General features: G+C 46.6%; 1 protein-coding gene across 3 annotated transcripts in view; it reads left to right on the top strand.

Moving 5' to 3' along the window:
* ltbp3 (latent transforming growth factor beta binding protein 3) overlaps positions 1–17,661 on the top strand; it is a 183,103-nt gene that overhangs the window by 113,208 nt on the left and 52,234 nt on the right. For all 3 annotated transcript variants that reach the window (XM_043682670.2, XM_043682669.2, XM_043682671.2), the window contains exons 5-9: positions 901–984; positions 3,218–3,340; positions 7,895–8,056; positions 12,101–12,292; positions 14,914–14,930. In XM_043682670.2, the coding sequence (XP_043538605.1) occupies positions 901–984; positions 3,218–3,340; positions 7,895–8,056; positions 12,101–12,292; positions 14,914–14,930 (578 nt within the window). The remainder of the gene's footprint in view (positions 1–900; positions 985–3,217; positions 3,341–7,894; positions 8,057–12,100; positions 12,293–14,913; positions 14,931–17,661) is intronic.

The following is a 17,661-nucleotide window of genomic DNA, read 5'->3' as shown; positions in this document are numbered from 1 at the left end:
GGACAGGGTAAGGGGATGGGTTTGTGTGGATGCTGTTCAGAGGGTCAGTGTGGACTCAATGGGCCGAATGGCCTGCTTCCACACTGTAAGGGAATCTATGAAAGTGACGGGGTTTTTGCATTTACAGTAAAGCACCAAAAGGATTTGCAGAGCGGGACTACCAAAGCAAGATACTCAGTCCGCTGGAAGTCTGAAACTTAAAAACAGAGACAAACAGATCAGCCATGAACTTATTGAATGGTGGAACAGGCTTGAGGGGCTGAGTGGCCGACTTAGAGATAGGGTCATTCAGCATGGAAACAGACCCTTCGGTCCAACCAGTCTGTGCTGACCACAATCCTAAGCTAAACTAGTCCCACCTGCCTGCTCCTGGCCCATATCCCTCCAAACCCTTTCCTGTTCATGTCTTTATCCAAATGTCTTTTAAACATTGTAACTGTCCCCGCAATCCACCACGTCTTCAGGAGGTTCATTCCACACGTGAACCACCCCGTGTTAAAAGAATGCCCCTTGTGTCTTTTTTAAATCTCTCACCTTAAAAATATGCCCCCCTAGTCTTGAATGCCCCCATCCTAGGGAAAAGACACCTGTGATTCACCCTATCTATCCCCCTCATGATTTTGTAAACCTCTATAGAGGTCACCTTCAACCTCCTACGCTCCAGTGAAAAAAGGTCCCAGCCTTTCTTTATAACTCAAACCTTCCATACCCGGCAACATCCTGGTAAATCTCTTCCGAACTCTCTCCGGCTTGATAATTTCTTTCCTGTAACTGGGTGACCAGAACTGATGCCATTTCCTAAGTTTGTGTGATAGATTTGGCTGCAGGGAGCGAGTCAAACTTCAGGCTTCTGGTTGTTAGTGCACAATTGAACCTGTTTTATTTTTCTCCCCCTCTTAGACTTGGCTGACCCAAAAACTGGCATCAGCAGTGGGGTGGAATGCCCCCAAGGCTACAAGAGACTCAACAGCACCCACTGCCAAGGTAAGCAGACTTCACATTAAAAACAGAACAGAAAGTGCCAGCGGAACTCAGCAGGCCTGGCAGCGTTTGCGAAGAGAAAGAAATAGAAGTGTTTTATCAGACTCAAAGCATTAACCCTCTGAAATCCTCTCCTGCTGGAAATGTTCTCATTGGAAAGAAGAAGGCTAAGAGGGGGTTTGATAGAGACATACAAGATGATCAGTGGATTAGATAGGGTAGACAGTGAAAGTCTTTTTCTTAGGATGATGACGTCAGCGTGTACGATGGGGCATAACTACAAATTGGGGGGTGATAGATTTAAGACGGATGTCAGAGGCAGGTTCTTTACTCAGAGAGTGGTAAGGGCGTGGAATGCCCTACCTGCTAATGTAGTTAACTCAGCCACATTAGGGAGATTTAAACAATCCTTAGATAAGCACATGGATGATTTTGGGATAGTGTAGGGAGACGAGCTGAGAATAGTTCACAGGTCCGAAGGGCCTGTTCTGTGCTGTATTGTTCTGTGTTCTATGTTATTTGAAGACATCTGAGAAAGACGTAGGTTCAGTTTTTGGGGCTAATTTAGACATCCAGGGGGGTTATCATTGACCAGAAACCCAACGAGACCCGCCACATAAACACAGTGGCAACAAGAGCAGGTCAGAGGTTAGGAATACTGTGGCAAGTAACTCACCTTCTGACCTATCTACAAGGCACAAGTCAGGAGTGCGAGGGAATACTCCCTACTTGCCCTGGATGGGGGGCATCAACAACCCTCAAGAAGCTTGAACCATCGAGGGACAAAGCAGCCTCCCGCTTGATTGACACCACATCCACACTCCCCTCACCATCAACGCTTAGTAGCAGCAGTGTGTACCATCTACAAATTCACCAAAGATCTTCAAACCCATGACCACTTCCATCTAGAAGGACGAGGGCGCACCACCCCCTGCAAGTTCCCCTCTGAGCCACTCACCATTCCAACTTGGGAAATATGTCGGCTGTTCCTTTAGTGCGGCAGTTCAAAATCCTGGAACTCCCTCCCTAACGACATTGTGGGTCAACCCACAGCAGCGGTTCAAGAAGGCAGCTCACTCCCACTATCTCAAGGGGGCAACTAGAGTCCGAGGTAATAAATGCTGGGCCCAGGCAGGGACACTCACATCCCACAGAAATGAATAAGTTGGGAACTGGAGAATGAGCAGCTGCTATCCCAGTTTCTATATCCGCCACTGCACTCGAAACGCAACGACTGAATGTGGGGACTATCAGTTGACTATTAATCCAGAGGTTTGTGCTGATGTGGGTTTGAATCCCACCACATCAGCCAATGGAATTTACGTGCAGTTAATCCATGTGGAATTGAAAGTGCATTCAGTGACGGTGAAATCATTTCGACAGCAAACTTTGTCCCCTGACGTAAACTGCCTCCTCTGCTTCGAGGAGCCTAGTGTCTGGCGTTGGTGTTTCTGAAAGCCCCCCACCCCCACCGGTCCAGGATGATCAGATTTAACCTAGTGTGGAGTCTTCGCCCCATTAGCAACTCCACTGGGGTTGTCCCTGTTGCGTGATGGGTGACCATGAAATTATCGTCGATTGCTGTAAAAAAAAACCCACATATGCCCTTCAGGGAAGGAAATGTGCAGTCCTGACCCTCCTTTGGATTACATGGGATTCCAGACCCTGCAGCAACAAAGTTGACGTTTACCTGCCCACTGAGCCAACAGCGAAGGGCAACGAATTCTGCCTTGGCTAGTGCTGCCCACATCCCGTGAGATAATTTTCCCGCGGCTAACCCACCGAGCCTGCACATCCCTGGGCACTATGGGACAATTTAGCATGGCCAATCCACCCGAACCTGCACATCCCTGGGCACTATGGGACAATCTAGCACGGCCAATCCACCCTAACCTGCACATCCCTGGGCACTATGGGAAACTTTAGCACGGCCAATCCACCCTAACCTGCACATCCCTGAACACTATGGGACAAATTAGCACAGCCAATCCACCCTAACCTGCTCATCCCTGGACTGTGAGAGGAAACCAGAGCACCCAGTGAGAGCCCCACACAGTTGTGGGGTGAATATGCAAACTCCACACAGACAGTCGCTCGAGGATGGAATCGAACCCTGGTCCCTGGCACTGAGAGGCAGCAGTGCTAACCACCTCTCTGTTTTCTCCACTTCCCTTCCCCGTATCTTCCTCTGTTGCTCATTCTGTTTTGTAAGCCTGTCTCTCCCCCTCCCCTCCAGATATCAACGAGTGCTTGATCCAGGGAGTCTGCCAGAATGCAGAGTGTCTCAACACACAGGGGAGCTTCCGTTGTGCTTGTAAGCCTGGCTTCGTGATGGGTCCATTGCGGACGCACTGTATCGGTAAGAGGGCCAGGGCTCAGAGCAAGGGAATGCACTTTCCCCCAAGGTGAGGGACGTCACAGCAGACAGATTCTGCTTCAGGGGCTGGTGTGTTCAAGGTTTGCTGATCAGAACTGGAGATAACCATTGGCCACATCACAGGGACAACGGAAGAGAAAGCAAACTGGGCTACTGCAACTGATTGTTTGAAAGCATAGAATTATAAACTGCAGTATATCAGAGAGTGTTACACTGACAGGTGTGCGGTATATCAGAGAGTGTTACAGTGAGGGGTGTGGGTATACCAAACAGTGTCACAGTGAGGGGTGTGGGATATAACAGAGAGTGTTACACTGACAGGTGTGCGGTATATCAGAGAGTGTTACAGTGAGGGGTGTGGATATACCAGACAGTGTCACAGTGAGGGGTGTAGGGTATATCAGAGAGTGTTACAGTGAGGGGTGTGGGTATACCAAACAGTGTCACAGTGAGGGGTGTGGGGTATAACAGAGAGTGTTACACTGACAGGTGTGCGGTATATCAGAGAGTGTTACAGTGAGGGGTGTGGGTATACCAAACAGTGTTACAGTGAGGGGTGTGGGGTATAACAGAGAGTGTTACAGTGAGGGGTGTGGGTATACCAGACAGTGTCACAGTGAGGGGTGTGGGGTATAACAGAGAGTGTTACATTGAGGGGTGTAGGGTATAACAGAGAGTGTTACATTGAGGGGTGTAGGGTATACCAGACAGTGTCACAGTGAGGGGTGTGGGGTATAACAGAGTGTGTTACAGTGAGGGGTGTGGGGTATATCAGAGAGTGTTACAGTGAGGGGTGTGGGGTATATCAGAGAGTGTTACAGTGAGGGGTGTAGGGTATATCAGAGAGTGTTACAGTGAGGGGTGTGGGGTATATCAGAGAGTGTTACAGTGAGGGGTGTAGGGTATATCAGAGAGTGTTACAGTGAGGGGTGTGGGGTATATCAGAGAGTGTTACACTGAGGGGTGGAGGGTATATCAGAGAATGTTACAGTGAGGGGTGTGGGGTATATCAGAGAGTGTGGGATATATTATGGAGTGTCGGGGGATGTGGGATATATTACACTGTAGGGAGTGTGGGATATATTATAGAGTGTCAGGGGTGTGGGATATATTAATCAGAGTGTCGGGGATGTGGGATACATTAATCAGAGTGTCGGGGGATGTGGGATATATTAATCAGAGTGTCGGGGATGTGGGATACATTAATCAGAGTGTCGGGGGATGTGGGATATATTAATCAGAGTGTCGGGGGTGTGGCATATATTATATGGAATGACGGGTGGTGTGGGATATATTAGTCAGAATGTCGAGTGGTGTGGGATATATTATATGGAGTGACGGGTGGTGTGGGATATATTAATCAGAGTGTCGGGGGTGTGGGATATATGGAGTGACGGGTGGTGTGGGATATATAAATCAGAGTGTCGGGGGTGTGGAATATATTAATCAGAGTGTCACGGATGTGGGATATATTAATCAGAGTGTCGGGATGTGGGATATATTAATCAGAGTGTCGGGGATGTGGGATATATTAATCAGAGTGTCGGGGGTGTGGGATATATTAATCAGAGTGTCAGGGGTGTGGGATATATTAATCAGAGTGTCGGGGGTGTGGGATATATTATATGGTGTGACGGGTAGTGTCGGATATATTAATCAGAGTGTCGGGGTGTGGGATATATTATATGGTGTGACGGGTAGTGTGGGATATATTAATCAGAGTGTCAGGGGTGTGGGATATATTAATCAGAGTGTCGGGGTGTGGGATATATTAATCAGTGTGTCGGGGTGTGGGATATATTAATCAGAGTGTCGGGATGTGGGATATATTAATCAGAGTGTCGGGGGTGTGGAATATATTATATGGAGTGACGGGGGATGTGGGATATATTAATCAGAGTGTCAGGGGTGTGGGATATATTAATCAGAGTGTTGGGGGTGTGGGAAATATTATATGGAGTGACGGGGGATGTGGGATATATTAATCAGAGTGTCGGGGGTGTGGGATATATTAATCAGAGTGTCGGGATGTGGGATATATTAATCAGAGTGTCGTGGGTGTGGGATATATTAATCAGAGTGTCAGGGGTGTGGGATATATTAATCAGAGTGTTGGGGGTGTGGAATATATTATATGGAGTGACGGGGGATGTGGGATATATTAATCAGAGTGTCGCGGGTGTGGGATATATTAATCAGAGTGTCGGGATGTGGGATATATTAATCAGAGTGTCGGGGGTGTGGAATATATTATATGGAGTGACGGGGGTGTGGGATATATTAATCAGAGTGTCGGGGTGTGGGATATATTAATCAGAGTGTTGGGGGTGTGGGATATATTATATGGTGTGTCGGGGGTGTGGGATATATTAATCTGAGTGTCGGCGTGTGGAATATATTAATCTGAGTGTCGGGGTGTGGGATATATTAATCAGAGTGTCGGGGGTGTGGGATATATTATATGGTGTGACGGGTAGTGTGGGATACATTAATCAGAGTGTCGGGGATGTGGGATATATTAATCAGAGTGTCGGGGGTGTGGGATATATTAATCAGAGTGTCAGGGGTGTGGGATATATTAATCAGAGTGTCGGGGGTGTGGGATATATTAATCAGAGTGTTGGGGGTGTGGGATATATTAATCAGAGTGTCGGGGTGTGGGAAATATTAATCAGAGTGTCGGGGGTGTGGGATATATTATATGGAGTGACGGGGGATGTGGGATATATTAATCAGAGTGTCAGGGGTGTGGGATATATTAATCAGAGTGTTGGGGGTGTGGGAAATATTATATGGAGTGACGGGGGATGTGGGATATATTAATCAGAGTGTCGGGGGTGTGGGATATATTAATCATAATGTCGGGATGTGGGATATATTAATCAGAGTGTCGGGGGATGTGGGATATATTAATCAGAGTGTCAGGGGTGTGGGATATATTAATCAGAGTGTTGGGGGTGTGGAATATATTATATGGAGTGACGGGGGATGTGGGATATATTAATCAGAGTGTCGGGGGTGTGGGATATATTAATCAGAGTGTCGGGATGTGGGATATATTAATCAGAGTGTCGGGGGTGTGGAATATATTATATGGAGTGACGGGGGTGTGGGATATATTAATCAGAGTGTCAGGGGTGTGGGATATATTAATCAGAGTGTTGGGGGTGTGGGATATATTATATGGTGTGTCGGGGGTGTGGGATATATTAATCTGAGTGTCGGCGTGTGGAATATATTAATCTGAGTGTCGGGGTGTGGGATATATTAATCAGAGTGTCGGGGGTGTGGGATATATTATATGGTGTGACGGGTAGTGTGGGATACATTAATCAGAGTGTCGGGGATGTGGGATATATTAATCAGAGTGTCGGGGGTGTGGGATATATTAATCAGAGTGTCAGGGGTGTGGGATATATTAATCAGAGTGTCGGGGGTATGGGATATATTAATCAGAGTGTTGGGGGTGTGGGATATATTAATCAGAGTGTCGGGGTGTGGGAAATATTAATCAGAGTGTCGGGGGTGTGGGATATATTATATGGAGTGACGGGTGGTGTGGGATATATTATATGGAGTGATGGGTGGTGTGGGATATATTATATGGAGTGACGGGTGGTGTGGGATATATTAATCAGAGTGTCGGGGTTGTGGGATATATTATATGGAGTGACGGGTGGTGTGGGATATATTATATGGAGTGTCAGGTGTGTGGGATATATATGGAGTGACGGGTGGTGTGGGATATATTATATGGAGTGATGGGTGGTGTGGGATATATTATATGGAGTGACGGGTGGTGTGGGATATATTAATCAGAGTGTCGGGGTGTGGGAAATATTAATCAGAGTGTCGGGGGTGTGGGATATATTAATCAGAGTGTCGGGGTGTGGGAAATATTAATCAGAGTGTCCGGGGTGTGGGATATATTATATGGAGTGACGGGTGGTGTGGGATATATTATATGGAGTGATGGGTGGTGTGGGATATATTATATGGAGTGACGGGTGGTGTGGGATATATTAATCAGAGTGTCGGGAGTGTGGGATATATTATATGGAGTGACGGGTGGTGTGGGATATATTATATGGAGTGATGGGTGGTGTGGGATATATTATATGGAGTGACGGGTGGTGTGGGATATATTATATGGAGTGTCGGGGTGTGGGATATATTAATCAGAGTGTCGGGAGTGTGGGATATATTATATGGAGTGACGGGTGGTGTGGGATATATTATATGGAGTGATGGGTGGTGTGGGATATATTATATGGAGTGACGGGTGGTGTGGGATATATTAATCAGAGTGTCGGGAGTGTGGGATATATTATATGGAGTGACGGGTGGTGTGGGATATATTATATGGAGTGATGGGTGGTGTGGGATATATTATATGGAGTGACGGGTGGTGTGGGATATATTATATGGAGTGTCGGGGGTGTGGGATATATATGGAGTGACGTGTGGTGTGGGATACATTTGCAGTTTTTGAATCAGCGTATGACTAAGTAAACCCTCTTTCACTCTCTGATGTAGTGATGGAGAAGCCTGCTGAGAAGGGACCATGTTACCTGCTGGTCAATGCTGACGAGGGCTGTACCTACCCTCTGCGTGGGGAGCTGACCAAACAACTCTGTTGCTGTACAGTGGGCAAGGCTTGGGGTTCCAGCTGTGATCCCTGCCCTAACCCCGGAGCTGGTAAGTGATTAGCCCCGGCCTATTCCCCTGGACCCAGCAAACCGCGAATTAACCTCAGTCCCATTGAATAAACAGGGTCTCACCTTTACACAATGCCATTGACCACACAGTGTGCCCTCCCAAAGTGCTCTATCCTTTCAGAAATAGCGTCAGTGTTGTCATGTAGGGTAGACAGCAGCCAATTTGTGTACAACGAGCTCCCTAACACAGCTATGTGATAATGTCCAAATAGTTTGTTGGATAGGCTCAGGGGTAAGTGTTGACCTTTTGGTGGGAAGTGGTAACAGAATGCTAATTTCACTGGACTATTAATCCCGAAGCTCATTAATGTTTAAGGAAGTATGAGGTAGAATCTCGCCAAGGGTCATGGTGAGATTTCAACTTAATAAAGTTAACCATTGTTAAAAGCCATCTGGTTCACTTAGGGATGTATCCCATGGAAATAGACCCATCGGTCCAATTCATCCATACTGACCAGAGATCCTAAATTAATCTGGTTCTATTTGCCAGCACTTGGTCCATATCATTCTAAACCCTTCCTATTCATGTCCCCATCCAGATGCCTTTTAAATGTTGTAATTGTACCAGCCTCCACCACTTTTCCTAGCAGCTCATACCATACATGCACCACTCTCTGCATGAAAAAAGCATCCCTTTTAAATCTTTCCCCTCTCACCTTAAACCTTTTGCCCACTAGTTTTGGACTCACCCACCCCAGGGAAAAGACCTTGGCTATTCACCCTATCCATGTCCCTCATGATTTTATAAACCTCTATAAGGTCACCCCTCAGCTTCTGGCGTTCCAGGGAAAATAGCCCCAGCTCATTCCGTCCTCTCCTGATAACTCAAACCCTCCAACCCTGGCAACATCCTTGTAAGTCTTTTTGGAATCCTTTCAAGTTTCACAACGTCTCTTCTACGGCATGGGCACCAGAATTGAATGCCATATTGCAAACGTAGCCTCACCAATGTCCTGTACAGCCTGTACTTTAGTGAAGGAAATCTGCAGCCCTTTCCTAGTTTTGTGACTCCAGACCACATGGTAATGTGGTTGGATGTAGGCCTGGTCTCCAAAACGGCCCACTGAACCACTCCATTTAAGGGCAATTAGGGGTCAGCAACAAATGCTGGGACTTGCTAGCGATACCCCATCCGATGGATAAACAAAGTCAAATAAAGGAATAAGAGCAGGGGTGGAATATTCGGCCCATCCAGTCTGCTCCTGTTCCATTCAGTAAGTACGCAAGTAAAGCTGAACCTCAATGCCCCTTCCTTTCCCTATCCTATGTGACTAGATTCCCTGGTGATCTCAATATTGAATATATTCAGCAACTACCACCTTGGACAGAGAATTCCTAAGATTCCAAACCCAGTGAAGAAAATACACACCTCACCTCCAGGGTGAGATTACACCTCATCTGCAGCAAGCAGTTTGGAGAGCAAATGGCCTGTTTGCTGTTATCACAAGAGGAGTAGAGACAGGAGGAAAGTAACCTTTTTCAGTTGTATAGAACACTGGTGAAACCCCACCTGGAGTACTGTCTGTGGTTCACCCCCATAGCCCTGTATCAATCTGTAAACTAACCCCACAGCCCCACTCTCTCCCCATAGTGCTGTATCAATCCGCAAACTAACCGCACTGCCACGTTCTCTCCCCATAGCCCTGTACCAATCCACAAACTAACCCCACTGCCCCACTCTCTCCCCATAGCCCTGTACCAATCCACAAACTAACCCCACTGCCCCACTCTCTCCCCATAGCCCTGTATCAATCCCCAAACTAACCCCACTGCCCCGCTCTCTCCCCATAGCCCTGTATCAATTCCCAAACTAATCCCACTGTCCTATTCTCTCCCCATAGCCCTGTATCAATCCCCAAACTAACCCCACTGCCCCATTCTCTCCCCATAGCCTTGTACCAATCCCAGACTAACCCCACTGCCTACCCATAGCCCTGTATCAATCCCCAAACAAACTCCACTGTCCCATTCTCTCCCCATAGCCTTGTATCAATCCCAGACTAATGCAACAGCTCCATTCTCTCCCCATAGCCCTGTATTAATCCCAGGCTAACCCCACTGCCTCCCCATAGCCCTGTATCAATCCCCAAACTAATCCCACTGCCCCATTCTCTCCCCATAGCCCTGTATCAATCCCAGATTAACCCCATTGCATCCCCATAGCCCTGTATCAATCCCAAGCTAACCCCACTGCCTCCCCATGGCCCTGTATCAATCCCCAAACTAACCCCACTGCCCCATTCTTTCCCATAGCCCTGTATCAATCCAAAACTAACCCCACTGCCCCATTCTTTCCCCATAGCCCTGTATCAATCCCAAACTAACCCCACTGCCCCATTCTTTCCCCATAGCCCTGTATCAATCCCAAACTAACCCCACTGCCCCATTCTTTCCCCATAGCCCTGTATCAATCCCAGGAAGGGTGTGGGATTAGTGGGATTTTCAACCCATTCACCTTGGAAAGAGAGAGTCAAAGCTGCAGTCATATCAAACTGATCTCGCTTTTATTCTAATATCTGTACGTATGTTTAATCTTTGTATCCATTTTTTAATAGATATTTTTATTAGAAATTTAACATTTTTACAAGATTACAAAAATAAACAAAACTCTCAAGTACAAATATTGATATACAATTAAATCTTAAATAAATAATAACCAAAATTTAACAAAAGAAAAATACCGAGAGAAAAAAACAAAACTCAACTAACTACTAATCTAACCTACAACTAACCAGAGTGTATAATTAAGTCTGTTACATTATTCAAATAAGAGAAAGAGAAAAAAAACAATGGATAACATAGAAATTGGGTAGTGAGATCCACACTCGAAATGTGTTAACATCAAATGTAACAAAACCCGTATTCGTGCGGGATTCCTCTCCCAAGGGGCCCCGGACCAGCCAGGTTCGCAATCTCAATTAAATAAAAGCCCTTGTTAGGATAGCCGAAATATCTGTATTCATATAATTCAAGAAGGGCTGCCATATTTTATGGAATAATTCGGTCTTTCGGTGCATCATATTTGTAAGGAAGTCAAGGGGAATACATTCCATAATTAATCTGTGCCAATTTGAAAGTCCAGGGGGGCTCTCAGCCACCCAGTTTACCAAAATATTTTTCTTTGCACAGAAAGAGAGAATAGAAAATAGTCTCTTCCTGTGCATATCCAGGGAGGATAAGTTCGAAAAGCCCAAAAGGAGAGATACGGGGTCCACTTTAATTTCTGTTCCTAAAATTTCTGTCAGGGCACTTGCTACTTCAGTCCAGTATCTACGGATCTTATGACAGGTCCATAGGCAATGTACAAGAGTGCCCACCTCTATTTTACATTTGGGACACATTGGAGATGCTCCTGCCTTAAATTTTGCCAATCGATCCGGTGCTATATGGGCCCTATGAAGCATCTTCAGCTGGATAGCCTGAGTTCTGTTACAGATGGTGATTCTTCTGGCATTTTCCCAAATGTCATTCCACGTTTCTATAGAGATTTCTAGTCCCAATTCCTGATCCCATGTTTTAAGCAGATTGTCCATATCTCCCGATACTTCATCATGTAGTAACTGATAAATAGTACTGATGGAGGATACCCCCATTGGTGGTAGTACTCTACATGTATCCATATTTTAGCTCGTAACTGTATCATGTTTTACTGAAAAACTTGCAGCAACCGTTGCGTAAGAATCTAGCCTTTATATTGTTTAAGGCATAAAGCTGAGCTGTTGGTTTACTTTAAATTGAAATATTCAAAAGCACAAAGGGAGCTAAAGGAGCTTTCTACAATTCACAGGTGAGGAGTCACTTGGTGTGACCATGACACAAACTATTTCCACTTCCTCTCTCTACCTCACCCTTCAAATGGTTATTTAAGTTTCCCTTGCAGTGGCATTGGCTCCAACCACTCCCAAAACATCCCAATGTCCTTCCTGCCATTTTCCGCGGAACCGGCCCTGGATTGGACTAGCGTCTGTTTTGACATCTGCCATCCTTGCGAATCCTTACCCTTGACTCGTCTTGTCTCTTTAAGCGGAATTCCAGGAGACGTGCCCGGCCGGAATGGGTTACCATTTCTCCAGCTCCCACCAGAAGATCAGCATCCCGCCTGGCAGCAATATCCTGCTCCGTATCGATCCTGACGGCAAGGCCCGGATTGTCCAAGTGCCGGTCACTATGCCTCCCGCGGCCACGCCTGAGGCAGATCCCAAGGATAACGTCGAGGGTTCGTAAGAGCTGTAATTGTATTGCTGGGTGAGAGCTTTCCTCTGCACTGGAGCGTAGGAGGTCGAGAGGTGACCTTATAGAACCATGAGGGGTATAGATCGGGTTAATGGTAGTTGTCTTTTTCTTTGGAAGATTGGCACATCTTAAGATGGGGTACATTTTTAAGGTGAGAAATGAGAGATTTTAAAAAGACGTAAGAGGCAACTTTTTTATGCAGAGGGTGGTTCGCGAGGAAGTGGTGGATATGGGGACAGTTACAACATTCAAAAGACATTTGGATAAGGACATGAATAGGAAAGGGTTTGGAGGGATATGGGCCAGGAGCAGGCAGGTGGTTCTAGTTTAGTTCGGGATCATGGTTGGCACAGACTGCTTGGACTGAAGGGTCTATTTCCATACTGTATGACTCCATGACTACACTGACCAATCTATCTCTGGAGCTTCATCGCTGGTGGCTCAGTGGTTAGCACTGCTGCCTCACAACACCAGGGTCCCAGGTTCAATTCCAGCCTCGGGTGACTGTCTGTGTGGAGCTTGCACCTTCTCCTGGTGTCTGTGTGGGTTTCTTCCCACAGACCAAAGAGGTGCAGGTTAGGGTGGATTGGCCATGCTAAGTTACCCCATGGTGTCCAGACTAGCCATGGGAAATGCAGGGTTATAGGAGGAGTGTAGGGATCTGGTTCTGGGGTGGGATACTCTTTGGAGGGTTGGTGTGGACCTGATGGGCTGAATGGCCTGCTTCTACACTGCCAGGATTCAGTGTGTCTCGGCTCAGTGTAGCAGCAATAGTGGACATCTCAGATTTCAATCCAGGCAGGTTGTGAAGTTAGATTTAATTCAGGAACCAGTGAGATGGGATCTAAGGTCTCCTAACTGTGCCTCACCTTAAGTTCCAATGTTTGTGGTGTTGAATGAGTGTTCTTCCAGAATGGGTACACCAAGGGCATGGTATGTACCTGAAAGGTAACTGCATCTCACTCTAAGTTACTCACCATAAAGGACTGTGATCTCCATTTGTATCCTGTTCACTGGCTGTTCTCAGGAGAACACCAGGACAAGACAGGCTAGGAGTGTCAGTGCTTCATATGTACACCGTGGTGGGACAACCAACTATATCTATGGTACCCTCACACACCCAGCAGTGGGACAGGCTGATGTATCTGTGATTCCGCATGCCCAGTGATAGCACTATAAGAACTGAGCCTGTCTCTTGTCTGTAGTAATTATTAAAATGTAGTATTTTAACCTAGATTGAGGTAACTCTACTTGTATCCAACCTGTAGTAACTGTGTCTGAATCTAGCCTGTAGTAACTGCATCTGTCGTTAGCATGTAGTAATGGAGCCTGTCTTTAATCTGTAGTAAGTATACCTGTCTTTAGCCTGTAGTAATGGAGCCTGTCTTTATTCTGTAGTAAGTATACCTGTCTTTAGCCTGTAGTAATGGAGCCTGTCTTTATTCTGTAGTAAGTATACCTGTCTTTAGCCTGTAGTAACGGTGCCTGTCTTTATTCTGTAGTAGGTGTACCTGTCTTTAGCCTGTTGTAATTGTGCCTGTCTTTATTCAGCAGTAACTGTGTCAGTCTTTAGCCTGTTGTAACTGTGTCTGTCTTTAGCCTGTAGTAACTGTGCCTGTCTTTAATCTGTAGTAAATGTGCCTATCTTTAGCATGTAGTAACCATGTCTGTCCCTAGCCTGTAGCAACTGTGCATGTCTTTAACCTGTAGTAACTGTGCCTGCCTCTAACTGCAGTAACTGTGTCTGTCTTTAGCCTGTAGCAACTGTATCTGTCTTTAGCCTGTAGTAACTGTATCTGTCTTTAGCCTGTAGTAACTGTGTCTCTCTTTAGCCTGTAGTAACTATCTGTCTTTAGCCTGTAGTAACAATGCCTGTATTTAACCTATCGTAACTGTGTCTGGCTCTAATCTGCAGTGAATGTATCTGTCTTCAGCCTGTAGTAACTGCACCTGTCTTTAGCCTGTAGTTACTGTGCCTATCTTTAACTGCAGTAACTGTGTCTGTATTTAGACTGTAGTAACTGCACCTGTCCTTAGCCTGTAGTAACTCTGCCTGTATTTAACCTGTAGTAACTGTGTTTGTCTTTAGCCTGTAGTAAATGCACCTGGCTTTAGCCTGTAGTAACTCTGCCTGTATGTAACCTGTAGTAACCATGCCTGTCTCTTAACTGCAGTAACTGCATCTGTCTTTAGCTTGTAGTAATTGCACCTATCTTTAGCCTGTGTTTAGCCTGTAATAATTGTGTCTGGCTTTAATCTATAGTAACTGTGTCTGTCTTTAGCCTGTAGTAACTGTGCCTGTCTATAGCCTGTAGTAACTGTGTCTGTCTTTAGCCTGTAGTAACTGTGCCTGTCTATAGCCTGTAGTAACTGTGCCTGTCTATCGCCTGTAGTAACTGTGTCTGTCTTTAGCCTGTAGTAACTGTGCCTGTCTATAGCCTGTAGTAACTGTGCCTGTCTATAGCCCGTAGTAACTGTGCCTGTCTTTAGCCAATAGTAACGGTGCCTGTCTATAGCCTGTAGTAACTGTGCCTGTCTATAGCCTATAGTAACGATGCCTGTCTTTAATCTGTAGTGACAGTGTCTCTCTTCTTCCTCTTGTAGCTTCCACAGTTGCGATGGTGAGTAGAAAGTCTGTGAAATATTTCCTGTTACTTGCCTCTGCGTTCACTTGCTTGCAGTCGGGACGGTAAATTAGTGAAGGATCAAGAGTTGGATTCAGAAATTCATGAACATGACATGAACCTCGGTTCCAAACATGATAGCCAGGTCACCATGGAAACTGAAGCAAGAAGGTCACTTTTCATCAGCCTTGCACTAGCCGGAGGCCTGGATCTCGGTTTATAAATCTCTTTCTCTCTCATCCTTTTTCTCTCTCAATCTTTCATTCTCTCTCAAGTCTTCAGGTCCCTCTTTTCCCTCACTTTCTCATTCCATCTGTTCTTTCCTCTATCATTCCCATATTCCCTTTACCTTTCCTCCTCTCATTTCCTGTTCCTTTCTCTCTCTTGCATTTCTTCTTTATCTGTCCTCCCACTTCTCATCATTGTCCGAGGGCTGAACAACAACGACAACTTGAATTTATATAACCCCTTTGATAAGCATGACATACAAAGTAATGTGAAGACTTGGACCAGAAGGTTGGTTTGAAGGAGCATCTGAAGGGAGAATGGCAGGGCCGAGGGATTTATGTGGTAATTCCAGGGCGTAGGGCACAGGCGCCTGAAGGCACAGCTCCCAAAGTTGGAAAATGGAGGGGTACCAGTGAGCAAGAGGCCAGATTTGGGAGGAGAACAGAAATCTCAGAGGCCTATAGGAGGAAGAGAAGGATTCAAAGATAACAAGGGTTGTAAGGGTGGGAAAAGGTGACAGAGATGGGGGGGGGGTGTAGGGGCTGGAGGAGGTGACAGAGATCGGGACGCGGTGTAGGGGGCTGGAGGGGGTTACAGAGATGGGGAGAGGGTGTAGGGGTTGGAGGAGGTGACAGAGATCGGGAGGGGGTGTAGGGGCTGGAGGTGGTGACAGAGATAAGGAGGGGATGTAGGGGGCCAGAGGAGGTGTCAGAGATAGGCAGGGGTGTAGGGGCTGGAGGTGGTTACAGAGATAGGGAGAGGGGTGTAGGGGCTGGAGGGGGTTACAGAGATAGGGATAGGGGTGGAGGGGGTTACAGAGATAGGGAGAGGGGTGTAGGGACTGGAGGAGGTGACAAAGATACGGAGGGGGTGTAGCCAAGGAGGAAATTGAAAACAAGAATGTGAATCTGAAACTTGAGGCATGGGTGAAGTTGGTGGAGGGAGGGAAGAGTGATATTTGAACGAGGCTTGGTGTGAGTGAGCATACAGTCAGCAGAACATTGAATGAGCTCAGATCTGATGCCAGTGCAGTGAACAGGTGCTCATACAGCAACAGAGGTTCTTTGGCAAAGTGATAAGAATCCATGAAGGTAGCTGGCAATGGTTAGGAAGGAAAGATTGAATGTGGGAAGAGTCCAAATCCTGGGAAATGCTGGACCGTTCAGCACCACGGAGAGCGAGTGTTTGAACACCTCCCTCCTCTCCATCACTGGTTTGATGTGAGGCGTGCCGGGGCGAGGTTCTGGAGCAAAGAGGGAGGAAAGGCCAGAGGTGACTGTCATTCTGAGGTGTTTCAGGGAGCTGGTTGGCAACAAGAGCCATCAACATGAGACTGGGATCCCAGGAGCTGCAAGCACAGATTGCCTTTCAATTATCCCACTTTAAATCATTCCAAGCCAAACCAGTCAGCCCAAAATGGAAGGAATTTAATCCATTTGGATTCAGCATCAACCTGGTATGGACGAGTTGGACTGAAGGGTCTGTTTCCATGCTGTACACCTCTCTGACTCTGACTCTCTAACCCCAATCCTAGCAGCAGCTGGAGTGAATGGGAAGAGATTTTAATCCATTGGGAGTGAATGGGAAAGGGCTTTGGTCCATTGGGATTGTGTACAATGGGAGTGAATGGGAAAGGGTTTTGGTCCATTGGGATTGTGTACAATGGGAGTGAATGGGAAGGGATTTGGGTCCATTGGGATTGTGTATAATGAGAGTGAATGGGGAGGGGTTTAGATCCATTGGGATTGTGTACAATGGGAGTGAATGGGAAAGGGTTTTGGTCCATTGGGATTGTGTACAATGAGAGTGAATGGGGAGGGGTTTAGATCCATTGGGATTGTGTACAATGGGAGTGAATGGGAAGGGGTTTGGGACCATTGGGATTGCGTACAGTGGGAGTGAATGGGAAGGCGTTTGGGTCCATTGGGGTTGTGTACAGTGGGAGTGAATGGGAAGGGGTTGGGTCCATTGGGATTGTGTACAGTGGGAGTGAATGGGATGGGGTTTGGGTCCATTGGGATTGTGTATAATGGGAGTGAATGAGAAGGAGTTGGGTCCATTGGGATTGTGTACAGTGGGAGTGAATGGGAAGGGGTTGGGTCCATTGGGATTGTGTACAGTGGGAGTGAATGGGATGGGGTTTGGGTCCATTGGGATTGTGTATAATGGGAGTGAATGGGAAGGGATTTGGGTCCATTGGGATTGTGTATAATGAGAGTGAATGGGAAAGGGTTTTGGTCCATTGGGATTGTGTACAATGAGAGTGAATGGGGAGGGGTTTAGATCCATTGGGATTGTGTACAATGGGAGTGAATGGGAAGGGGTTTGGGACCATTGGGATTGCATACAGTGGGAGTGAATGGGAAGGCGTTTGGGTCCATTGGGGTTGTGTACAGTGGGAGTGAATGGGAAGGAGTTGGGTCCATTGGGATTGTGTACAGTGGGAGTGAATGGGAAGGGGTTGGGTCTATTGGGATTGTGTACAGTGGGAGTGAATGGG

This window comes from Chiloscyllium plagiosum, unplaced genomic scaffold (assembly GCF_037043375.1).
Source record: "Chiloscyllium plagiosum isolate Xiang-an unplaced genomic scaffold, Cpla_swu_hap1 HiC_scaffold_46, whole genome shotgun sequence".
Taxonomy (NCBI): Eukaryota; Metazoa; Chordata; class Chondrichthyes; order Orectolobiformes; family Hemiscylliidae; genus Chiloscyllium; species Chiloscyllium plagiosum.
Note: the sequence above shows the minus strand (reverse complement) of the source record. Positions and strands in the feature narration are given on the sequence as shown.